We start from the raw sequence: 22,207 nt of genomic DNA, 5'->3' as shown, positions 1-22,207 counted from the left end.
CTGTCGGTCGACAGCTTGAAGGGACAGGATTGAAACGACGCGACATCGGAGAATCACAATATACCGCCAAGTGCCCTCCCAAAGCCGCCCGCTCCTCACCGCTCCTAGACAATGGCCTGATGAGAATCGCAGACGAATTTCTTCTACCTTGCTGCATATCGCCCAGAGATGGGATGGGACTGGGTTTCTCGTTTCTCTCAGCACGCACGTCTCAGCTGCCTGGCCGCCAATCAGCTCTCTGCACTCAAGCACGCCCGTTACTGAGTGAGTATGATCCATCAAAAATATCAACAATAATAAGACGGGCTGCTACTACGGTCCTATCTCTGATCGCCCGCCCGTGCTTGCATTGCAGATTGGATGCGTGTTCCCCGTTACTCACATCACGGAATCAAATATCCCTCGGGATCAGGGCCGGAGCGAATAATAATGGAAACGTGAGCTATCGCCTCTTTCCTTCTCTCGGGTCAACTAGACCCGAGCACCGTTGCATCCCCCCATTGTGTGGAGGAGGGCGAGCTGCAAAGATCGGCCTTGACACGTCTGCCATCAGGCCCGCATCGGAGGGTGAGAAGGCCTCTGAGAGAAACATGGAGGGAGCGGTGAAGAGAAAGAGCAGCTGGAAGAAGACCGAGCTTATCTATCCCAGGTAAGGAAGGTAGGTAGGTATTTACTTTCACACCTGCCGAGATTGCATAGCATAATGGCAGCAGCGGTGGCGGCGAGGGGTTTAGGCCGACATACGGAATCACTCAAAGGAATCGCGCATGGCAGTCTCGAGACTTGGAATGACAGGTAGGATTTGTCCACCCGCTCGAGGATCGCTCCTATGACAGGAAACAAACGCCTGTAAACAACCTGCACTCACTCATACTGTCGAGGTGAGCTTGGCTGTGCTCCTAGGCCCCAAGGTCCGCTCAAACAACGCGTTTTTATATATACAATTGGCATTGTGAGCCAAAGCCTTGCTAGTTGCAAGTTGCTTGATTCCTATGCCTCGACGTCCTGCAAGATTCTATACATACATGATATACATGGTACATGCGAGTGGCCCTGTTTCGCCGTGACACCAAGTTTCCCATAGACGTACACCTTTTGTCAAGTAGCAAAAAACATACCTGATGGCGCAGAAATATTTAATAGGAGATAGGGGGTGCCGTTCATTTCTTTTTCCCTGCACCGCTCTTAGCCTTAGCCGCAGCAGTAGCGGCAGCGGCGGCTGCGGCAGCCTTCTTCTTCTTCTCGGCCGAGCCGCTGGTAAACACCTTGCGCGAGGCCCTCCAGTCGTGGACAATCTCGGACACGCTGCCCATGTCGTGCTTGGGCTGGCGCATGAAGGTGAGGCGGGCGCGGCGAGCGCGCTTGAGGCGGCGCTTGACGAGCTCGATGCCGGCTACGTTGCGATTGTAGATCTTGAACCACATCTCGACGCCGACCTTGCTCAGGTGGTTGCGCAGCAGGATGGCCGTGTCGATGCCCGCGCGCCGGATCGACAGGCACACGCCCGAGAAGGGCTCGCCGCCCCGCCGGTGCGTCACCGTGAGGATGTCGCCCGCCCGCACCCCCTGCTTGGTCTTGGCGAACATAGCCGTCCGCGCCCCCGTCGGGTCTAGCCGCTCAATCTGCGCTGCGTGCAGCGCCGGCAGCGGGTCCGTCACCGGCGCCGTCAGCACCTTGGGCATCGTCGTGTTCCGGTTGGTCCACGGCAGCCGGAACACGGGCTTCCCATCGACGAACTCTGTTACCGGTTTCGGCTTGATGTCTGAGGAGTGGGCGTCCTTGATGACGCTCGGGGGGTTGTACACGGCGAAGGCCGTCCGGATCTTGCCCGTCTTGGGGTCCTGGATTTTGTCTGTAGACGCCCGCCTGTCAGTAACCACCCCTTCAATTCGCTTGCTTGCCTCGTTCCCTCTCGCAAGTGAGGGGTGCAAGAGAAGAGAATAGAGCCAACATACAAAAGTTGGGCTCTGGTAGGGGGCCGAGACCCGGACCCGTCCGCGACCGAATTTTGGTCGCCGCCGTCGCAAGCTGTCGGCGAAAAAGTCGTTGCTGCCTCGCCTGGCGCAGGCCTGCCTTCAGACAGCCCAGAGGCTGCCGGGCGAGCGGTGCGGCGTTCATGGTGCAATTGCTTCGCGCGACGTGTCGACGCGGGCGATCAGGTCGATTCGGGCCTTGAGCTGGGCGTTTGGTGAAGCTTTCCTTTCCCTGGAGCACAGGACAGGACCCATCGTTGTGGTTGTGTCGGGAATCGCTAATTCGCAGGCGGTCTGGCTCCACAGGAACTTTGGTTGCTGGCCGGGCATTCGGCCAATCATCGCGCAGCCTTTCACAGTCTGGCGGGGGGTGAATAGGGAATTTCGGCGATCCGCTTTTTCAACAGCTCCAAACGCTGGCCCGAGTTCCTGGCCGCGTTACTATCGTCAAAAGAAAGAAGAAGAAAAAAGACGCCCATATTTATTTGTTGGGGGGTATCGATTGAGAAGCGCCCGCCAAAGCCATGTCTGGCATATCTTCCAGAAGCGCCCTCCGGGCCAGGGGCGGCAGGGCATGGGAGGCGCTATTCAAGAAGGCCCCGGTGCAAACGAGGTGTCTGCACTTGACGCCCTCTCGTCAAGGTATGTTCAGCCATAACTCACTCAGTCACCCGCGCAGACTACCCGCATTCTCTAACACGTTGCCCGATGCATGTAGTGGAAATCCCGAGCTTCGACACCACACGCGCGCCGCCAGAGCTCAAGGAGGCGCTGAACACGTTGCGCTCCAAAATCATCCTTCCGTCGTACCTGTCCCCCGAGACGCAGAAGATGCTGTTCCGCCCAAAGCACAAGAAGAGGATCGAGGCGGACCCGCCGACAATAGAAATCAACGACGAGGTGATCCAGTTCGCGCCCATGAACCGGCTCAAGGACCTGCCCGCGATGAAGCCGATGGTCAACGCCGCCATTAACAACATGAAGAGCGCCAGCGACTTCCAAAACCTGCGGCCGCTGCTCGACGGCCTGCGGCACGCGCACCGCACCCTGCCAGAGTACATGTGGACGCGCATGACGAGGAAGGCCGCCCTGGCCAACGCGCTGCCCAGCATCATGACGTGCGTGCAGCATGTCGACAAGACGCACTTCAAGCTCAACCAGTCCGTGACGGTCAACGAGCTGCTGGGCTACATCCAGCAGAAGGCGGTGGACAAGTGGGAGTTCGCCGACCTCAAGAGGGCGCTCGGCCGGACGCGCATGATCCTCGAGGTGCTCGAGACGGAGCCCCTACACAAGCGGTCTCCTGACGAGCCGGGGGCGGCGAAGTATCCCTCGCTGCACCAGGACCCCCAAATACAAGCGGCGAGGCTGCACATGGCGGCGGCGATGGCCGTGAGGCATTACAAGGGCAAGGACAAGGGCGGGCTCGTCGAGAAGTACGCGCGAGAGCTCTTGACACTGTGGCCGAGGAACAAGGGCCTGCTCACCCTCTACCCGAAGGAGGCCTACGAGAACAAGATGTCCATGCACTACCTGACCGTGCCAGGAAACTTCACCTGGTATGCGGCGCCTATGGCGCACGGGCTAAAGCTGGCGGCTCAGATCGTTCCGGAGCTCGCTCCTCAGTTGCTGTCCAGGGCAAAGACGGTCGAGTGCGAGATCAAGGATGAGATGAGGAAGCATCCCCTAAAGGCAAGAAGCCAGGCCATGTACGACGCGCTCTTCAATCCAGAGAAGCCTTTAGGTGCGCCCAAGGCTCCCAAGCCAGCAGAAGAGTCAGCAGAGGGGCCAGCAGAGGAGCCGGTAAAGGAGCCAATAGCCTAGGGGAAATAACCAACTAGCCGAGTCCAGGCGGCGTCCCCGGTCTGTATGTACAGTTTTATTTTTGCAACAATATATATATACCTCGTAAAAGGCGATGGCTAGGGTAACACTATGTACTTCTCTAAGTGCTTGGGAATGGCCGAGAGCAGGTTCTTGCTCTCCAGCCACGTTCGCGAGAACAGGCGGTCGGCGTAGCGGTAAGCGCCGTCGCAGAGCACCGTCACGACGGTGTGGCCCCTGCCCAGCTTCTCGGCCACCTCCTTGGCGGCGACGACGTTGAGCGACGAGCTCGCGCCGAGGTAGAGGCCCTCCTCGTCGAGGCAGCGGTACACCATCTCGATGCTCTTCTCGTCGCTAATGTGCAGCGACCCGTCGAGCAGGTCGAGGTCGGGCTGAAGGTTGTCGGTAATGCGGCCCTGGCCGATGCCCTCGGTGATGCTCGACCCGCTGCGCTCGACCAGCTTGCCGCCCGAGCTTAGGTACGAGTGCAGCACGCTACCCGGCGGGTCGGCCAGGAAGCACTTGACGCGGCCGTCCGACACCGTCTTGAGGTAGCGCGTGGTGCCGGCGAGGGTGCCGGCAGTGCCCGTGGCGCACGTGAAGGCGTCGATGCGGCCGGCCGTCTGGTGCCAGATCTCGGGGCCCGTCGTCTCGATGTGCGCGCGGCGGTTGGCCGTGTTGTCGAACTGGTTAGTCCACACGGCGTTGTCCAGGCGCTCGGCGTGCCGCCGCGCCTGGTGGTTGTAGTTGTCTACGTTCTCAAACGCTACCGCCGGCACCGGGTACACCTCGGCGCCCAGCAGCCGCAGCAGGTCGATCTTGCCTTTCGACTGCGTGTTGGGCATGTAGATGACCAGCCGGTACCCGCGGCTGCGGCACACGTGCGCGAGCCCGATGCCCGTGTTGCCCGCCGTGCCCTCCACCACCGTGCCCCCCGGCCGCAGCAGCCCGCGCTCCTCGGCGTCCTTGACCACGAACAGCGCCGCCCGGTCCTTGATGGACCCGCCTGGGTTCATGAACTCGGCCTTGCCCAGCACCTCGCACCCCGTCTCCTCCGACAGCCGGTTGAGGCGAATGAGCGGTGTGTTGCCGATGGCTTTTCGTTGGGTTTAGCGCAGAGTCAGTCAAAATGTCTCATGGCTTCATCCATTGGGTGGATATGTGCAGCGTCGGCCGCTCAAGTGGTGGTATTTGTGCAATTGTATGCTGAAGTGTTGTTGGCATCTTGCAACGCTTTTGACATCTTCGACACTCGAGCGTATGCGTGCTTCTTCATGTATGGGTCTTGTCCCTCGGGTTGTATTTACCTTCTGTGAGCCCCTTGGCTATCCCCTGAGCCTTCGAGACGGCGATGAGATGCTGGCTCGGCTCTGCCATGCGCAGCGCGTTGGTCGCAAACCTGCGAACGCCGTGGCGGAGCATGGTGACAGACGTGCGCTTCCGCACACCAGCGCTGCGGCAATAATTATGAGAGATGAGGTGAGGTAGGTTAGGTGTTTATGAATGCCGTTAGGACTAAGGTCCAAGTCTGGCCAGAGCAATGGAAATAGACGTTAGAAGCGCCTTGTAGGGGACCAAAGTCTTAAACTCGGTTTGGCCTAAAAGCTAGAAACGAGACAGACAAGCTGATGACAACCTAGGTAACCTCGAAACCGCTCAACCCAACACAGCGCAAGTGAGGTGGGTTCAATGGTGGGGTCGTGGAGCTCTCAATATCATCAGACAATAGATAATGAATCGAAGCCGGGAAGCCGGGAAGCCGGCGGATGGCGCAATCGGAGTGTGCTAACCCGCCTGAGTGGCAGGTCTCTCTAGGTGGGGTGCAGGGATGTGGGACCTAATGCGGCCACGAAGCTCGGCCCACTTACCGCGATTGTCGAAATCCAACAACCAACCTATTCCGAACTCTGTATCTGTATCTGTTACTTGACATCAAAACATCGTTTCAACCCAACGCAACTGCCACCGGCGGGTGACTCCCCAGCTTCTCGTCGCGCTCGAAAATAAATCAGCAACCTGGCATGGCGACAAACGATGACGACAGTAAGGCCTCGGCGAGAGACGAATTGTCGGATTCTCTCAGCTCAGACGAAAGTGACAATGACAACAAAACAAATAACAACGATGATGATGATGGCGACAGCGATACGGGCGGCGAGCCGCAGCAGATTGAATGGCTTGCCACAACGCGTGCCAGGCGGTCAACGGCCGGAAACCGCCTGAAGGCCATGTTGGCAAATGAGAAGCCGCTCGCTGCCGTTGATGACGAGGACGACCTCGAACTCCTGTTCGCCGAAGACGAAGACGACGCGGGCTTTACTGATGATGCCAAGGAAGATGCCTCGGACGTGCAGATGGACTCGTCCTCTGACGAGGAGGACCAAGGGGGCGCCGCCGACGACGATCTAGAAGGCGAGAAAGAGCTGGAGCGTCAGGCGCAAGAGAAGAAGCTGGCCCAGCGCAAACGGAAGGCGAACGAAGCCATCCCCGAAAAGTTCAGGAAAAGGGTCCGCATCAAACCGCCGCCTACTGCAACCGGCTCGGCTAGCCCCAGCTCGGCCACCCCGGTGCCGTCCAACCCTAGGCCGAAGAAGAAGTCGGAGAGGCTTAGCTGGCTGCCCTCGACGAACGACAAGCCAGTTCGAGCTTCAGAGCGTCAGACCACGAAAGAGAGCAAGGAACAGCTCCTCCAGAAAATGGTCGAAGATGAGGTCAAGCGCAAGAAGACGCAGGAGAATGCGGAGAAGAACGCCAAAAGGCAAGAAGCTTCGAAGAAGCCCCCAATGACTCAAGCAGAGCGCATGCAGGAAGCGGCCCTTGTCGAGAAAAGGAATTCCAAGAGTCTGAATCGATGGGAGGTGGCCGAGAAGCAGAGAGAAGAGGAACGCCTGAGGAGAATTGCGGCACTCAACAACCGTAAGCTTGACGGGCCTGTGGTGACTTTCTGGAGCGGCATCCAAAAGCTCGAGGAGGGGCAGCAGAAGCACGTGGGCAACTTGGTGTCGATTGAGGAGAAAGCGCCGCGAAAAAAGAGACAACCAGCTGCTGCTACTCTCGCGGCCCGAGAGGCAGAGAAAGCAAAGGCCGGGGACACGTCAAAGCCGCCTTCGCCGACCGAGACTGCCGACCCGAAGCCCGCCAATGCCGGTTTGGGCTTCGATGCTACACCGGAAGTCGTACCGGTCATCAAGCCGGAAGAGGCGCCTGACCCGTTGCTTCCGTCGTATGTGCCGCTCTCAACCGCCGCCGAGCCACCGGTGCCACCACCTCCAGTTCAAATCACATCGACAACTAATGACGCACCCCAGGAGCCGCCTGCCGTAGCGGCAGTACCGTCGCTCAATACTTCCCCGCCTATTCCCCCGCCCATAGATACCAAACAGCCCTCGGCAGTGCTTGCTGCTCCTATTCTCGCACCACCATTCGGGGCGACGCCTCCCATGCTAGGCGGCCAGATGCCCATGCTCGGGTTTTCGGCCTCCAACGGGAAATCCAATGTACTCGCGCACCCCAACACATCACAGGGGCCATCCCCTTTCTCCTTGCCGGCAACTACTTCAGTTATAAATACCCCTGCTACCCCTACGCCAGCGCCAGCGCCGGTGTCAACACCGACGCCATCGGTACCTAAGACACCCGCTCCTCCGTCGTCGAGTACCTCTGCGCCTGCGGCACCGCCTCCTCTTGCTCCTCTTACTCCTCTCACTCCTCTTACACCTTTTACTACTCTACAGCCAACCCAGGGCAAAGCCCAGCCTGCCCCAAGCGGTCCAGATACGCCTCAGGAAACATCAGCCCAACCTGCGCGTGAAGGAAAAGTGACTCGCAGCTGTATCATCCTCCAGAACTTTGACGAGAACGCGATTAAAGATCGTCAGATCCAGACACAGATCCTCTTCGGGAGGAAGATGAATAAGCTAGCCAGTGAGCACCCGCAACATCTGTTCGTCTGGTGGAGAAGCCGAGACTAGTCGGATCAAACATGACTGACAAACTGTTCTCTCAGAACCCGCGCATGCTCCGCTCTGTGCAATCACCAACCATCCCGCCAAATATCGAGATATCAAGACGGGACTGCCGTACGCTAATACGTACGCGTACCGGGAGATACAACGCGTGTACTGTGGTGACTACAAGTTCAGTCGCCTCGCCGGCGCGTACGTCGGCAGCGACAACTACGCGGCAAGCGGCGTCCCGGATAGGTTCCTAGACCCGACAAAAAAGCGCGTGGAGCCTGCCCTTGTGCCCAAGGAGGGCGATGGAGTTGCCAAAAAGGAGGAAGAGACAGGGCCTCAAACCCAAGAGCTCGAAGGGGCGCCAATGGAGGAGCCTAGGCTGGTACCTGTCCTGGAGCCAAAGGCGCCCGTGGCCTTTGCTGTAGAGACGACGATGCCACAGACGACGATACCGCGGCCCCAGTTCGCTCCGATAGAACAGCAGCCGTCCATGCCGCCCGAGTTTCAAAACGCCGACGAAAGAAAAGGCGCAAACCCTTCAGCACTTGTCGCATGACAGCCGAGCCGCGCTACAGGGTCCAGCACCTACCTCTATTTCGGATCATATTGTCTTTGGATGAACAAGGAGCTGGTGGGTGGAGCGAGCTTGAAAAGCCGTGATGCCCGATAGGGTCTTCATGAGCAGAGTACATGTCTGCTTTACTTGATGTATAAGGTATACAGGCCTTTTTGGAGATTACTGCATTAAACACAGGCCATTCAAGGCCAGAGTAGCTTAGAGCGGAAGACAAAATTATGGAAGACCGGGCAACATGGTTGTAAGACTGAGAGTCTTTGAAATATTATTTAAATTACTGCTTCCAGCCGCCAACGCGGTCGTACATTGGTATCTTGAATCATGAGCTCGCTGCGCGCCACTGGTGATTTGTTTTGTTTTAGGGGGCGTGGACGAAGAAAGCCTCCTATGATCCGGATCCGTACCCATTCCAACCCCTACCGTACAACACACCACAAAGATAGCAAAAGGTATTTCCCCTTAAACGCCAAAACACAGGATAGCATGAAATTACCGACTAAGTTCTCGTCGTCGTTTTCTTTTTCCCCTCTCGTTTTTGGGGGGGTTGTCGTGCCTGTCATGATTCGTCCATCTCGGCCGGAAGGGGTTCCGGTTCAACTAGACCAGCAGCAGCACTGCCACCTCCGAGTATAGCGACGACCTTCTCGAGACCCTCGACCTCGCCCGGCTGCAGGCGGCGGCCCTCGCCGTGCCACTCGCCGTCGCGCACCTCGCCGTTGCGGCCGAGCTCCAGCCCGCGCACGTGCTCGAGGTGCTTGCGCGTCGCCGTCTCGACGTAGGCGATGCGGTCCCTCCGCCAGCTCTTTTTGCGCCTGTCGTCGTCATCGTCGTTGTCGTCGTCATTGTCATCGTCATCCTCATCGGCTAGGTCCGGCAGGATGCTCTGGAGCGATGAGGATAGTGCTCTTAGTGCTTGCAGCTGCGACAGCGTGAAGGCTGTCGTTGTGGTCAGCGGCGAATCGGCGCCGCCTTCGGCTAGGTCGCCCTGCTGGTGCAGAAACCCAAAAAGCGGTTTTCCGGCTGCTGCTGCGGGAGGGGCGCCCTCTTGCTGCTCCTCCGTCGCCCCTTCTTCTTCCTTTATGCCTTGCCGCCCCCCGCTGCCGCTGCCGCTGCCGCCGACCAGCTTGCGCAACTCGCCCAGCAGCGCCGCGTTGCGCGCCCGCTCGGCGTAGAGCATGCCGTTGAGCTTCTGGCTGGCCTGCAGCCGGCGCCGCAGGCGGTTGACGCTCTCGACGGTCGGGCTGCTGGCGCTGGTAGTGGTAATGGCGGCAGCGCCAGCGCCAGCGCCAAAGTCGAGGCCCTCGTAGTGCGACAGGCGGATCCAGTCGCGGTCCTCGGGGCGCACGGTCAGGATGTAGCGCATGACGTACAACTCGAACTTGTCAAAGTTCTTGTCGATGCTCGCACACAGCAGCGTCTCGAGCTGGTGCGTGCCGGCCTCAATCTCGTGGCGGTGCGCCTCCTCGGCGTTGGGCAGCCCGCCATTTTCTTTGTTGCTGCTGTTGGCGAGCGAATGCGTCGGCGGCCGGAAACCCAGGGATGCCGGCGGCGCGTTGAGCAGGCCCTGCTCGACGCTGTTGAGCGCGCGCTCGGCGAGGATGTTGATGCTGTTGATGATGTCGTCGAGCAAGCTCTGGCCGCGTTGAGCTCGATAGTTAGCTTTTGATGGGAAACAGCGGACAAAAGAAGTGCCATTAGGAGGAAAGAAAAGGCGCGGCACTGACGCACCACAGGAGGATACCCGAAATGCTCTGTCAAGAGCTCAATGTCGGAGCTGCAGGCTGGTGCGGCCGCCATTTTTTGGGTGGGCACAGGGAGGGTTTGTGTTTGTTTTGTCGCAATATCCCGAGATGGATGCGGTGGACCGGGCCGGAAGACGCGATCCCGTTTCTTTTTACGTGCTGTCGCGGGGCTGCGAGTGACCGCGTGGGGTAGCGAAAGAGTGTAGGGATGTTGTGGCCTGAAGCGCAAGGCGACAATTCCTGCATGAATTCCATGGAAGCAACATCCCGGGCACGGCAGCGGCGTATCACATCACGCCAGTGACGCCACAGCGCCTGCCGGCCGCTAAAAATTGGGATGGATGGCGGCGGTTACCCCCCGCTAGGCTAGGCGGGTTGGTCCCATCCACGGTGAGGTGAGGGGCTTTCTGCAACCTGGGAAAGAAAGGGAAAAGACGACTTGAAGAGAGAGAGCTGCCCGTTTCAATAACTCACGACCTCGACCTCCTCCTAGAACCTGAGAGCTCTGTCTAGAATCCTTTTCCTGTCGTGCAGCAAGAGAATCAGCTGGTATCCTAGGTTGAGACGACCTCGACCTCGGCTCTCCAAACTCGCACTCGTTTGCTTTGCTGGCATTCCTGTCTAGACTCTCGCTCCTCGCATTCCGCACAGCCTTGTCTCGACTGCACTGCGCCGCCGATCCGCCATGTCGGGATTTCCCGACCGGATCAAGCAGAAGCTGGGAGGTGCCGGCGAGGGCACGGGGATCCGCGGACAGATCGTATGTCACCTTCTTATTCCCGAAACACGCTGCATATCTTAGTCACTCGGCCATCACCAACAACCAAACATGCGGCTTGATGTCCCCCAGAACATGAGCGACTCATTAACCAACCCACACAGAAAAGCTTAGTCGGGCGCGGGGATGACTTGGAAGTATGCCTATCCCCCCCGAGTCCGTAAAGGAACTGCACGTAGCACGGCAACTCAACAGAGACACACCTTTTTTATTAATCGTTCTACTAACCGCAGCAGGTTCACCGGGCCGGCCACGTCGCACAGCCGCTGTCGTCGCTGAGAGACCCCGCCTCGTTCCCTCCTCCGCCCAGGCACATAGGGCGGCGCGCGACAACCACCAGCAACATCAACGCCCCGTCTCTCACGCAGGCGTCGTCGCCCTCACTAACATACCCGTCCAAGTCGCCGCCGCCTACCTACTACTCGCCCAGAGCGGCAGCCGACGATGATTATGACGGCAGCGCCAGCGCCAGCGGCAGCATCGCATCATGGCTGAGCCAGACCTCGACCGGCGGGCCGCCGCTGCCCCCGAGACTGCCGCCCCGGTCATCCACCGTCAGCGGGGGCGGCGCATCTCCACCTCCTCCTCCTCCTCAGCGACCCGCATGGCTAGCGCTCCCGGGCCGGCGCAGCGCCGCGCCCGAGCCGTCATCGCCACCGTTGCTGCCCCCGCCGCTCACCAGCCCTAGCACACTGAACCAGGGCGCCATCGGCCGGCTAGGCGCAGCGGGGATCTCCGTGCCGGCGTTTGGCATCGGCCCTGGGACCGCCAGCCCCTCATCAACGGCCAACGGCGGGGGTGGCGGCAGCGACGGCGGTGGCGGGGGTGGCGGCGGCACGACATGGAAGCAGAAGCAAAACGCGCTGCGCACGGCGTCGGCGCTGCAAAAGGAGCCGAGCAAGGTGTCGCTGGCCGAGCTGCAGTCCGCCGGCTCGACCTTCCAAAACTTTAGCCAGCGCCACGGCGACCAGGTCGCCGCGGGGTTGCGGACCGCCGGCAACTTGCGCGACAAATACGGCGGTGGCGGTGGTGGTGCAGGCAGAGGGTGGGAAGGGGCAGGGGGAGACAATACTATCCCGGGTGAACGAGAGCAAGACCCATCTTACAACAACTACAGCAGTAATCGCGAAGCTACCACAGAACGAAGAATAATTGCACCGCCGCCACAGCTACAGCAACAGCAACAGCAAGCCGAGACCTCGCCACAACCTTCGCCAGCGGCAACCATGGCTGCGCTGATCGCTGCCACCAAGAAGAAGAAGCCGGCGCCTCCGCCTCCCAAGAAGAAGCCCGCCATGATGGGCCAGCGGCTCACAGCGACGAGGCAGGATTACGGAGGGACAGGAGCAGCGGCAGGCGGGGACAGCGGCAGTAGTGACAACGGCTTGGCGTCGCCGCCGCCACCGCCCGTACCGATTTCTTCGAGGCCCGTATTTTAAAAGGGGCCCGGCCCACAGGGCAATGTTTATTTTTATTATTATTCTACTTTTTGGAAGCCGACAGGTCTGCAAGTCAGATACGTACGGGGCAAAAGAATCAACCAAACAAGCATAGGACGAGTATTCTTTGACATACATCACAGGCAAAAGATTACAAATTACAATGCACCCGCAAATAATGCGGCGTTTGGATGCAGAAAATAGCCAGGCTTTCTCTCTACATGAAGGTATTGCGGTAAACAAGCGAGCTAACTCATCATCAATGAGCTGGCGGTATATATGCCAAACGGAATACCAAGCAGAGAGTCGAACTCTTTTTGTTTCAGATTGTCTGGTTGGTACTGCAGTAACAGCAATGGCTAAAAAATGGAGATAGATGGTTTGTATTTTTTGGTTCGGGGGAGATGGGCTGTCTGTCTCGGGTTCCGGATTTTTAAACCTTGGTGCCCTTGAGGCCGTGCTTCCAGACAACGACGTAGGGGGTGGTGCCGTCCTCGCGGTAGTTGAGGAGAACGACCCTGTGCTCTCTGTCAGTTTCCATGTCCAGAATGGTGCCGGCGGGTAGTGGATGGGGCGCAAAGTCAACTTACATTCCGTCGGGGTTCATCGACTCGCCCGTGTAGAACTCCCAGTCCTTGAAGCTGGTGACAATCTTCTTGGCGAAACCACCGGCCTTGGTCTCGAAGTCCTTGACCTCCTCATCAGACTTGCCAGTCTCCTGGAGATGCTTCTTGACAGTCTTCATGTAGCCTGCAGTTTTGGGGGGAGAGCTTGTGTCAGCTTTTCTGGCCAGCTAACCTCGGTGTCGTGAAGAAACATGTCAAAGCGGCGAATTTGGCGAGACCCCAACGGAAAATACTCGGGGCAAGACAGGGGAGAAGCATATATACCCTTGAGATAAGAAAGATACTGCTTCTTGTCGAAGCTGGTGTTCTGGAGACGGAATGAGCGGATAACGTTGTTGACCTTGATCGCGGTATCCTCGACACCCTCCTCGGCCTCCTCAGCCGACGCATTGGCGCCAATGTCTGCATTTGGGAAAAGGCAAGCTCGTTAGCCAACCATTGCTTTCAATTTGCCCCCTAATGTGTTTGTGTGCGTGCGTGTTTGTGTGTGTGCGTGTGTGTGTGTGTGTGTGCGCAGGTATGTACACAAGCACGCAGGCTCAACACATCTGGGCGGCGCTGGACGAACCGAGACTTGGTGTAGGTGGGGGTGGCTTCACGAACCGACTTCGACGGCGTTCTCCGTCACCATCTGGCAGTCAATCTCGTAGGCGACTCCATCGACCTCAGTCATGGGGAAGGAGTCCGAGATGATCTCGTCACCAGTGACAATGTCCTACGGGCGTGAAGTGAAGCGGGGTTGTTAGTTTATTATTGATGCGATTTTCTATTGATTAATTTGCGCCAGCGACGCGACCAGGACTAGGATCGGTCGGTGAGCTTGCGCCGGGGGTGGGTGAGCGTGCTTACCGTAAAGATAATCATCTTGAAAATTTTATTATTTTCTGAGAATCGAAGACGAGAGGATGGAGGCTTATCGAGGGCGTTTGGGAGTTGCGCAAGGTGAGGGAATGGGAATAGGTTGAAAAATTATAGAGACGGTCGAGAGGAGGGGTCGTTGAGGGGCAAGTTTTCTTGTAGGGCTAGGCTCGATCTGGGATGGCGCAGATCTGGAGAGTGCCCAACGTCTGTGCAAGTTTGGCAGACTTGCAGCCTGCCTGTCAGTTGGCACCACCTGCAGGCTGCTGTCAACGGGTTTACTGGTTACCCTCACAAACTTTGATTCTGGGATGTCCCCATCTCATCTTTGCCCAAATGCCCATGTACTTCAAATGCAGTTCCATAAAACTGCAGCAAGACATGGGTTTATCCGAAACACACTTCGGTCTCGGGAATATTTATTTAAGTCATTTATGTGTAGCGCAAATCTTTATTTCTTGTCATAGTTCAGTTCAAGATGCACGTTGCAACCATGAACCCAACTTAACGGCGACTTTACGATTCAAGAGTTAGATTTGCAATCCAACCTCGGCATTTGTATATGATACTACGGTCGCTGGATTCTCGGAGTGGCCTTCTGTGGACGGCCAGAAAGTCTTCATTGTGGGATGTCGACGCCGGGTACTTGCCTGCGTCTTGGAGGGCAGAGCCATGAGCCTGAGTAAACACCTCGTGGAGATCTTCATGGCGGCTGGCGATAGTCCCTAATTACACGCATAGGGCTGACAGCGGGTGTTCGATTCCTGGTACATACCAAAATGTACAAGCATTGGCACGCATAAGGGCATAAATGACGACAACTCCGGGTTAGGGGTTCTGTTACTTCTTCCTCGTCCCGTCTTTTTGCTCGTCCTCTGAACATAGAAGGTTTCTTTTTAGAAGGAAGAACAAAAATAGTAGGAAGTACGACATATCAGGCGCACTTACAACCTCTCTTTCCTGGTTGCCAAATACACCGTTAGCTGCTGTGGACATCAGGAGCTCAGATATGTCCTAGCAAGGCTTAGGACACTGCTGGTAACAACCCGCGGGACCCGCGTCTCCACCAAAGAGCGAGGCACGCCTGGTGTGGTGGGTTCTTGAGTCTTGGGTTTTGTTCTTGTGTCAGTCGTTCCGTGGGTCTGGTTTTCGTCCGAGATTGTCGGGCATAGATGGTGAGTCGACCCAATTACCGGTCTATTCGCTGGGGCAAGGAAGATGTAATTGTTTTATTCCAAGAAATGTTCATCTCGGGGGTTTGCTAGCAAAGAATCGGAAGTGTCTTCGAATCGGCGGCTTAACGGCACCTCGATATTGAACAAGCCAATGGAGAGCAGCAGTCTCTAACGGAGGATCCGTGAAGGATCCGTGGAGTGGGTACGGATACATCATGTCTTCATTTACCTTTCCTTTCACTTACCTTACAGAACCTTAGTTATCGATGCTCACAGGCCCGTCCGTGCACACTGACTGCATTGGCTCAGCCTGGTTCGATTTAATTTCGAGGAATAGAATCCTAACTTAAATATCAAGCAGCTCGAGGTCAATTCATTAACAAGAAAATAGAGACGTTCAACAATAGTTCGGGAAGCAGCCGATAGTGGCCTGACTCAGCAAGGCAGCCTGTCGCGGCATGTGGTGTTGCGAGTGTGCAGGTGGTGTGTGCGACAGTGGGCAGTTCCGATTGTGGGCTGCTGTGGGCCCCTGTTAGCACTCGCTGGGTGGGTGGCGGCCTAAAAGCGGATCTGCAAGCGAGATTGATGAAAAAGTTCGGGGCGTCTAGACGCGCAACCGCAACGATCCGTAAGCCCGTCCGTTCCTGACCCTGGCTGGTCCTGTCATCCCACCTTAGAGGCGGATCGCATTCGCATTCACGTCCCGTCTCTCCTTTTATTATCACGGGGCCCCAAAAAAACTCGCCCAACGCCCCGTGTGTCAGAGTGCGACTTGTTACTCTTTCTTCAGAACAAGACCGGCCGTCCGTTCGTCCGTCCTCCTCGCCGAGGCCTCCTCTGTTCGAGTTGTCTCGCCCTGCCCTGCCTTGCCCTGCATCGCCTGCCTTGCCTTGCCTTGCCTTGCCTTACGCGAATAAGGTCCGCACACACCTTCGCACGCACGCGAACTGTCGACACGCCCACCCGCCGCCCCTGACCGTGTGTCGCCCCCTTTAAGCATTCGTGGTTGCACGCCATGGCGAACGCAACCGTCGCGGCCCACGGGCTGCCGCCTCTGCCGGCCTTCGAGGTCCGCCCGATGCCGGACCTGCTGCCCTTCATTTCAGACTTCTGGCTCTCGCTCGTGCTCCCGCACATCGCCTATTGGGCCGTGTCTATGTTCTTCCACTTCATCGACATCTACGACCTCTTCCCGCAATACCGCCTCCACACCCCCGAAGAGATCACCCAGCGCAACCTCGTGTCGCGCTTCGACGTCGCCCGTGATGTCTTTCTCGAGCAGATCATCCAAATTGCCACTTCGGCCTTCCTGTCTCTTACCGAGGCCCGCCAGATGACGGGCATGCAAGACTACGACATTGCCGTCTGGGCCACGCGCATCCGCCTTGCCCAGCGCGCCTTGCCCGGCTTCCTCGGCCTGCTCGGCCTCAATGCTGCCGCCATCTCCCAGAACATGGCTTCTGAGCACCCCCTGCTCGCCGGCGCCCTGGCTGGCGGCCACTACCCGTTCCTTACTACGGAGCTCGAAGGCGTCACCGGAACCCACGTGCCGGCTTTCGCGGCCTGGGAGATGTTGGTCGCCAAGGCCCTTTACTGGCTGCTGATACCCACCATTCAGGTCTGCGTCGCTGTCTGCTTCCTCGACACATGGCAGTACTTTGTCCATCGCGCCATGCATGTCAACAAGTGGATGTACAGTGAGTTTCCCTCGGTCGCCGCGCAACCAGTCGCATTACAAGAGACGATAAGAAGCTAACACGGAGCGCAGCAAAATGGCACGCCAGGCACCACCGGCTCTACGTTCCTTATGCGTACGGCGCGCTTTACAACCACCCAGTCGAGGCCTTCGTTATGGACACGTTGGGCGCGGGGCTCGCCTACAAGGTCTCCATGATGACTCCCAGGTTCGGCATGTGGTTCTTCGTATTCAGCATGATCAAGACTGTCGATGATCACTGCGGCTATGTCCTCCCGTGGGACCCGCTGCAGCATGTCTCGAGCAACAACGCGGCGTACCACGACATCCACCATCAGAGCTGGGGCATCAAGTCCAACTTCTCCCAGCCCTACCTCACCTTCTGGGATAGGATCCTCGGGACAATGTGGAAGGGCGACACCAAGCTAAAGTACGCGCGCACGAGAGAGGCGGCGGCGTCCAAGGCCCCCAAGAAGCAGCAGTGATGCAGACTGCTTGGGAACATCTTCGGCCGAGCCGAGGCTGAGGTTTGGATTCGGTAACATTCGCAGGGCTTGTATTACTGACAGTTGTCAACGACATATGGTTGCCGTTTTGTTTCTTTTTTTTTTTCGTTTGGCGAGCCGCACGGACAACTGCTTTTTTGGATCACTGGGTTTAAGGCAATTGCGCCGTCCAGGCGAGCGAAGAAGAAAGACGAATGAGGGCATAACAACTTATTCTGGAGTCATTGGGGAAGGCGTTTTTCTGCTATTTCCGCTCCTCTCCCTCCTCACATTCATCTCTCTCTTTCATCCCCTATCACACTCACCCTCAAAGTGGCCGGGGGGGGGCGAGGAACGGAGAAGGACGACACGAGGGGGGCTGAGACTGTCCATAATTGGTATGATAAGTAAGCGGGCTCCGTGTACAAAAGATCACCACTCTCTCCTACGCGGGAAACAATCTCGAAAACAGGAACGGCGGCGATTCCGCCAGGAAGGAATGGAGGAAGGGCGAGAGGGAGGTCAGACGAGAAGGAATATCTCTGTTTCCCTCGCTCGCTCTCTCCGATGCAAGCCAGTGTACTGGCCGGTCCGGATGACTGTCCTGCCGACAGTCATAATCACCATCGAGCCCGGCCAGGCAATATAACTGACGCTGAGAAGGGGGGGTATGAGAGAGAATGTGGGATGTTGGGGGCAGCGACCGGGGGGGAAAAGTCGTACGCCCTACTTACATATAATGATAATAAGCTTTAGACCACCACCATCACGAACCAAGAAAAAAAAAAAGTCTTGTCCTACACCATATCTGTTTTTGTGGCTTGGTTTGGTTTCGTTTTGCGAAGCGAAGGATTGATCAGAGGAAACCGGGGTGACGGTCGTGCGGCGCGGCCCTATGCGCCCCCCGCCGTGCTACCTCGGTGCCGTGCTTTGCCGTCCGTGAGGATCGCGCCGTTGAGTATTTGCAGCCAGGGGCGGTGGGTGGGGGATGTTTGTCAACTTGTGTGGGTGGGTGGTTCAATGTTCTTTTGCTGGTCTTTCCTTACTCCTTCTCTCCCGAAACCATGCATCGAATTCCTCCCAACCGGCGCCCCCTTTTTCGCTATCGAGCCCCAACAACAAAACAAATAAACTAAAATCATGATTCGTAACAAGATACGCACGGCCGCGGCGCCGACGAAGGAAGCCAGCGGGAGCAAGTGAGCTCTGCTCTCGAGCTCCCCTTCCCACCCCACCCCCTTCCTTCTCTGCCGGCGGATGCCCATCCCTGCCAGTTGGAATCAGTCGCTCGGGTCGTCGTCGTCAGTCAGCCCGTCTCAAAATATATATGTGTATGGATGGAGGGTAGGTTAGCTAGAACTCCCCCAGCCTTACCCGCCGCTCGCCATTGCATTCTTCAATATCTATCGATCATACCTTGCCTCGCACTCGGTTACCTACCTTGGGCTGGCCGAGAAAAGAAACAGGAAGGAAGGATTAAATTTAGCACAGCCGGGGGAGAGGCAAGGTGTTGCGGTGCCAACCCTCACTAGCGTAAGTAGCCTTTCCCGAAAGACCGGGACCGGGACCGGGGGGGAGGGGAGGGAGGGGAGGGCCCACCCGGGTGAGTGCGCTTCGCCGCTTGCCGGCGTCTGAAACACGGACAGACAGACAGACAGACAGACAGACTACTGTGTTAGGACTTGGGAGATGTCCGTAGCTAATAATACACACTCACAGTCACACGGAGCTGAATAAGTAACTGAGTGGGTGGTGAGGGGACCGTTGGTTCGGTTCGGCCAGGAATTATCCGGACGGACGGACGGGGTCCGAAGTTGTTCGCCAGCGTTTGAGGCAGACACAGCCAGCAACCTGGGCTCCATGCCTAATAATACACACGCACACATAGGATCCATCCGGACTCGGGGCGGAAGAGCGATGATACGTAGGTACCTAGTGTGCTGAGGTGTAATGTAGTATAGTGTAAGATGGGCGGAATGAGGAAGGGGGCGGCAAGGAAACACAGCTACGTAGGTACATACACAGAAGAGAGGCTCTGCGAAGCGAAGCGGAATAAACGTGGAATGCGAGGGTTCCATTAGGTGAGAATGATTAATCGGGCACCCTGCCCGGGCATATAGACATATAGATACAATGCGCACAGGGAGGAAGGGAGCCTCGGACTGCGGACCTGGACATGGGCCGAGACCTTCACCTCGACCCACCTTACCTTACCTCACATCGGTGGGTTTTTATTGCTTGTTGGAAATAAAATTAAAATCTTTTGTCATTTCCTCGCGTTGCAGGCACGCGTCTCTGGGAAATTCGAGTCATATCTTTATTTACCTCACCCTTTGCTTCTACGTACTATTACTGTTGTCGAGAACTAACGTAGTTTTAGAAAAGCAAATGTCCATTTCTCGAGGTAATTTTGCACAGACACAAGTTCGGAGGGTTATTTGATATCGGATTCACGAATTTGGCTTCATCCTAGGGACGATGATTGCTAGGTGTCATTTCGTTCTCAAAGGTTGTTTCCGTTTCGACCTCACCTATCTTAGGCACCTACCTACCTTGAGGAACCTTGAATAGTGTCTTGCTGTTGAAGCCTTGACGCTGATGACTCTGCCAAGACTGGTTCCCCCCATCTTGTTCCAAACCGTGAAGTATGTAGACGTATGTGCCAAAAAGACGTCAAGGTCTGGCTCAACCGCGGATACTCGGCAACATGTACGTGTACGATGTGAAGATGCCACGTCGTAGCCTGGTGTCAAACTTAACCGGCCGGCTCGAGTATATGCAGAACAAGAACAAGAATGCTGCAATTTATGGAATATGACTGCACCGACTGTGCGCCGCCCAAAGGTCCCGATATGAAGGCCTTGAAAACGGACGGCAACACCATCATCGCCGCATCGTTGTTCCAACTTCTCTCAGCACTCAGCACGTAGGAACCAAACGGTAGCTTGCTGCTCGACATTAGCGCCCACTCGCCCAGCGACTCGGAGCCCTGGTTCAAGTATCTGACCTTTGGCCCTGACGCTCCGGCTCCTTTCGACGCGCGCGGTGGCTGGGGCCGGCGGCGGGGAAAGGGGCCGCCGTTGGAACTACGACGACCACCGGCACGGCTGGAGTAATGGCAGACAAATTTCCGCTCCAAACATGTGGACGTTCCGCAAATTCTCTCAACATATCTTGGGCGAGTTTCCGTCGAAAACACAATGGTGGAAAGAGATGCCCTCCGTCCCAGCGGTGACCGGCGTGCTCCTACGGCAGCAAACACGTCGGCGATGGGTGCCGGCCTCGCTGGGACGAGAGTTCCAAACCACCAAGTGAGCTCGGCACTCGCCATGGCTAGTCTCGAGCTCGAGTACCTCTCGGCGTCGTTTATGGTGGACGCCGCTGACTTCTTCGATGCTTGTCGACCGTCCTGGAAGTGGCCCAACCTGACATCGCTCGCACTGACTTCACAACTGCTCACGCCCGATAGGCATTGGGCCGCCATGATCGACAAGATGCTCCAGGCAGCGGCAGCAGCGGGCATAGAAATGCCAAGACTCGAGACAATGGAGATATGGAACGGAGGAGAGGGGCTGGCGGCGCTCTTTAGATACCAGTCAGGCAGGTGCGGGCTGGCAGTGATAACCTGGAAAGGAACTTGGGAGCTCTCCCTGTGCCCTCTTGTAATCTGGGCTTGGGCATAAGTCACCTTCAAGCATCATGGCTGCAGTTGCATCGTGGTCAAGGAATTGCTGGATGCAGCTGCTGTTGTCAAGTCTCGGGGCGATGCAGTCCACCATTTGAACATGTCAAATATGGTACATCGGCCGATTTCATTGTGGCAAATTCGGAGGGAGCAAGCAATTCGTGAAGGAACGAACCCCTAGCTGGCTACCTCGGTAGCTTATTGCTTGTTACTAGTCTTGGAACGTAGCCTTGTCTAAGACATTCTTACTTACCGCGAATATGAGTGATGGTCCATCTGTCTGCCTGTGTCAAGTAGGGTGCTGAATGTTGTAAGCCAGACTATACATGACGACGTTAGATGTAGCAGCATATACTGGACGTGTTGAAATATGCCCAAAAGCTGTATTTTAGGACCCTGAGATCTGAGAGCCCGGCCAGGGCGATGCGGCGGGAAATTCCAGAGGTCCTATCACGGCTTGATAGAGAGCATATTCAGGCAGGACGCTGGGTGCCCCTGAATTTGCGAGGGCGCGGCCCCACACAAGGGAGAAGGGGCGCGGCTGAGCCCATTGTCCAATGAGCATCGGCTGCGGGTCTTGCCCTTCTTACTCTTGCACGACAACGCAGAGGTGGTGGACTGGTTGGCCGCCTGCCGGGCGGGCCATGGGGAACAGCCGAGAGACGGGGACGAGCCGTGGGGGTCCGTCCGGGTCGGATTACTGGCCCGTCAAGGGCGGGATCTGATCCGTGGCATCCCCCTTTCCATTGGCTGCTGACTACTATTCGTCCAGACGCAGCATGCGCTGGCAACAACATAAAGCACTCGCATCCTCATCCTGGCTGCAGCGGTCGAGTGAAGTTAGGTCAGGTACGGGACATGAGCAACACCAGGCTGCATGGGCTCTCGGCCACTCGACCGACTTGTCGTGACCTGAGCTTGTTTCCAGCGTCCATCCCATCTCTCTTGCACATGCACTCGTCGTCATTGCCATGCGTGCGTAGGCAGCCCCCTCCTCCTGGTTTGTGTGCAACGTCCGTAAGCTCCGCATGCAACGGGCGATCTCAATCGAAGATTCGACACAGTCTTCGGCTCCACGCTGTGCCTCCGCCACGACTCGCTGGCAGCTTACACCTAGCTCTGGTGTGCCCCCCGTACATGTGCGGGTGTACAAGAGCTCTCACTTTAGCACTGCAAAGCGTGTCTTGTCTTGCAACCAGGCAATAAAGCTTGGAAAAGAGGGGAGCGGTCTCAGTTACGAAACCAATGGCATGGCTCTCGCCCTCGGAGACTTGATCTGGGAGCGCGCGCACCACCAAAACATACGACAATCGTAAGAGATGGCGGCGGACATTAGAGCCCGAGCCCGAGGCCGAGTCTGTCTATCTGTCTGTCTCACACAGGGCAATAGATG

General features: G+C 57.1%; 11 protein-coding genes across 11 annotated transcripts; 6 read left to right on the top strand and 5 right to left on the bottom strand.

Moving 5' to 3' along the window:
* Positions 1–1,253: 1,253 nt before the first annotated feature.
* B0T26DRAFT_612765 (translation protein SH3-like domain-containing protein) lies at positions 1,254–2,109 on the bottom strand (the record flags this gene model as incomplete). Its single annotated transcript, XM_060435923.1, has 2 exons — positions 1,254–1,852; positions 1,956–2,109. Coding segments are annotated over 2 exons (753 nt in total), but the record flags the coding sequence as incomplete, so codon positions are not given.
* A 218-nt stretch (positions 2,110–2,327) lies between these two features.
* On the top strand, positions 2,328–3,892 carry B0T26DRAFT_874238 (uncharacterized protein). The gene is made up of 2 exons (XM_060448031.1): positions 2,328–2,615; positions 2,692–3,892. The coding sequence occupies exons 1-2, from the start codon at positions 2,498–2,500 to the stop codon at positions 3,795–3,797; spliced, it is 1,224 nt and encodes a 407-aa protein (XP_060292383.1). The 5' UTR covers positions 2,328–2,497; the 3' UTR covers positions 3,798–3,892.
* Positions 3,893–4,711, bottom strand: B0T26DRAFT_720368 (cysteine synthase; the record flags this gene model as incomplete). The annotated part of the gene is made up of 1 exon (XM_060442483.1): positions 3,893–4,711. The coding sequence occupies exon 1, from the start codon at positions 4,640–4,642 to the stop codon at positions 3,896–3,898; it is 747 nt and encodes a 248-aa protein (XP_060292382.1). The 5' UTR covers positions 4,643–4,711.
* Positions 4,712–5,552, top strand: B0T26DRAFT_720367 (uncharacterized protein; the record flags this gene model as incomplete). The annotated part of the gene is made up of 1 exon (XM_060442482.1): positions 4,712–5,552. A coding segment is annotated over exon 1 (280 nt), but the record flags the coding sequence as incomplete, so codon positions are not given.
* Positions 5,553–5,602: 50 nt separating this feature from the next.
* On the top strand, positions 5,603–8,584 carry B0T26DRAFT_720364 (YL1 nuclear protein-domain-containing protein). The gene is made up of 2 exons (XM_060442481.1): positions 5,603–7,721; positions 7,804–8,584. Exons 1-2 carry the CDS (start codon positions 5,819–5,821, stop codon positions 8,307–8,309), a joined length of 2,409 nt encoding a protein of 802 aa, XP_060292380.1. The 5' UTR covers positions 5,603–5,818; the 3' UTR covers positions 8,310–8,584.
* Positions 8,585–8,946: 362 nt separating this feature from the next.
* On the bottom strand, positions 8,947–10,112 carry B0T26DRAFT_614637 (Mis12 protein-domain-containing protein; the record flags this gene model as incomplete). Its single annotated transcript, XM_060435963.1, has 2 exons — positions 8,947–9,963; positions 10,059–10,112. Coding segments are annotated over 2 exons (1,071 nt in total), but the record flags the coding sequence as incomplete, so codon positions are not given.
* Positions 10,113–10,518: 406 nt separating this feature from the next.
* On the top strand, positions 10,519–12,866 carry B0T26DRAFT_393302 (uncharacterized protein). The gene is made up of 4 exons (XM_060434768.1): positions 10,519–10,832; positions 10,955–10,987; positions 11,084–11,862; positions 12,255–12,866. Exons 1-4 carry the CDS (start codon positions 10,758–10,760, stop codon positions 12,418–12,420), a joined length of 1,053 nt encoding a protein of 350 aa, XP_060292378.1. The 5' UTR covers positions 10,519–10,757; the 3' UTR covers positions 12,421–12,866.
* Positions 12,723–13,779, bottom strand: B0T26DRAFT_742656 (translationally-controlled tumor protein; the record flags this gene model as incomplete). Its single annotated transcript, XM_060444150.1, has 5 exons — positions 12,723–12,807; positions 12,880–13,039; positions 13,180–13,317; positions 13,519–13,630; positions 13,765–13,779. 5 exons carry the CDS (start codon positions 13,777–13,779, stop codon positions 12,723–12,725), a joined length of 510 nt encoding a protein of 169 aa, XP_060292377.1.
* Positions 13,780–15,963: 2,184 nt separating this feature from the next.
* Positions 15,964–17,129, top strand: B0T26DRAFT_742655 (fatty acid hydroxylase superfamily-domain-containing protein; the record flags this gene model as incomplete). Its single annotated transcript, XM_060444149.1, has 2 exons — positions 15,964–16,645; positions 16,717–17,129. The coding sequence occupies 2 exons, from the start codon at positions 15,964–15,966 to the stop codon at positions 17,127–17,129; spliced, it is 1,095 nt and encodes a 364-aa protein (XP_060292376.1).
* Positions 17,130–18,595: 1,466 nt separating this feature from the next.
* Positions 18,596–19,251, bottom strand: B0T26DRAFT_393138 (uncharacterized protein). The gene has a single exon (XM_060434767.1). It carries the CDS (start codon positions 19,205–19,207, stop codon positions 18,797–18,799), a length of 411 nt encoding a protein of 136 aa, XP_060292375.1. The 5' UTR covers positions 19,208–19,251; the 3' UTR covers positions 18,596–18,796.
* Positions 19,252–20,329: 1,078 nt separating this feature from the next.
* Positions 20,330–21,442, top strand: B0T26DRAFT_804870 (uncharacterized protein; the record flags this gene model as incomplete). The annotated part of the gene is made up of 2 exons (XM_060447140.1): positions 20,330–20,733; positions 21,154–21,442. The coding sequence occupies 2 exons, from the start codon at positions 20,330–20,332 to the stop codon at positions 21,179–21,181; spliced, it is 432 nt and encodes a 143-aa protein (XP_060292374.1). The 3' UTR covers positions 21,182–21,442.
* Between the last annotated feature and the right edge of the window lie 765 nt (positions 21,443–22,207).

The sequence above is a fragment of the Lasiosphaeria miniovina genome (assembly GCF_030549165.1).
Source record: "Lasiosphaeria miniovina strain SMH2392-1A chromosome Unknown B0T26scaffold_6, whole genome shotgun sequence".
Lineage (NCBI taxonomy): Eukaryota > Fungi > Ascomycota > Sordariomycetes > Sordariales > Lasiosphaeriaceae > Lasiosphaeria > Lasiosphaeria miniovina.
This window is presented reverse-complemented; position numbering and strand designations above follow the sequence as displayed.

What these genes read in the sequence shown, in the direction of transcription:
- B0T26DRAFT_874238 (XM_060448031.1), top strand. Translation starts at nt 2,498, where the DNA reads ATGTCTGGCATATCTTCCAGAAGCGCCCTCCGGGCCAGGGGCGGCAGG. An exon ending in CTTGACGCCCTCTCGTCAAG is followed by an intron (nt 2,616 to 2,691) that starts GTATGTTCAGCC and finishes CGATGCATGTAG; the next exon opens with TGGAAATCCCGAGCTTCGAC.
- B0T26DRAFT_720364 (XM_060442481.1), top strand. Translation starts at nt 5,819, where the DNA reads ATGGCGACAAACGATGACGACAGTAAGGCCTCGGCGAGAGACGAATTG. An exon ending in GAAGATGAATAAGCTAGCCA is followed by an intron (nt 7,722 to 7,803) that starts GTGAGCACCCGC and finishes CTGTTCTCTCAG; the next exon opens with AACCCGCGCATGCTCCGCTC.
- B0T26DRAFT_393302 (XM_060434768.1), top strand. Translation starts at nt 10,758, where the DNA reads ATGTCGGGATTTCCCGACCGGATCAAGCAGAAGCTGGGAGGTGCCGGC. An exon ending in CGGGGATCCGCGGACAGATC is followed by an intron (nt 10,833 to 10,954) that starts GTATGTCACCTT and finishes CAACCCACACAG; the next exon opens with AAAAGCTTAGTCGGGCGCGG. An exon ending in GCCGGCAACTTGCGCGACAA is followed by an intron (nt 11,863 to 12,254) that starts ATACGGCGGTGG and finishes CGCCGCCGCCAC; the next exon opens with CGCCCGTACCGATTTCTTCG.
- B0T26DRAFT_393138 (XM_060434767.1), bottom strand. Translation starts at nt 19,207, where the DNA reads ATGGAACCCTCGCATTCCACGTTTATTCCGCTTCGCTTCGCAGAGCCT.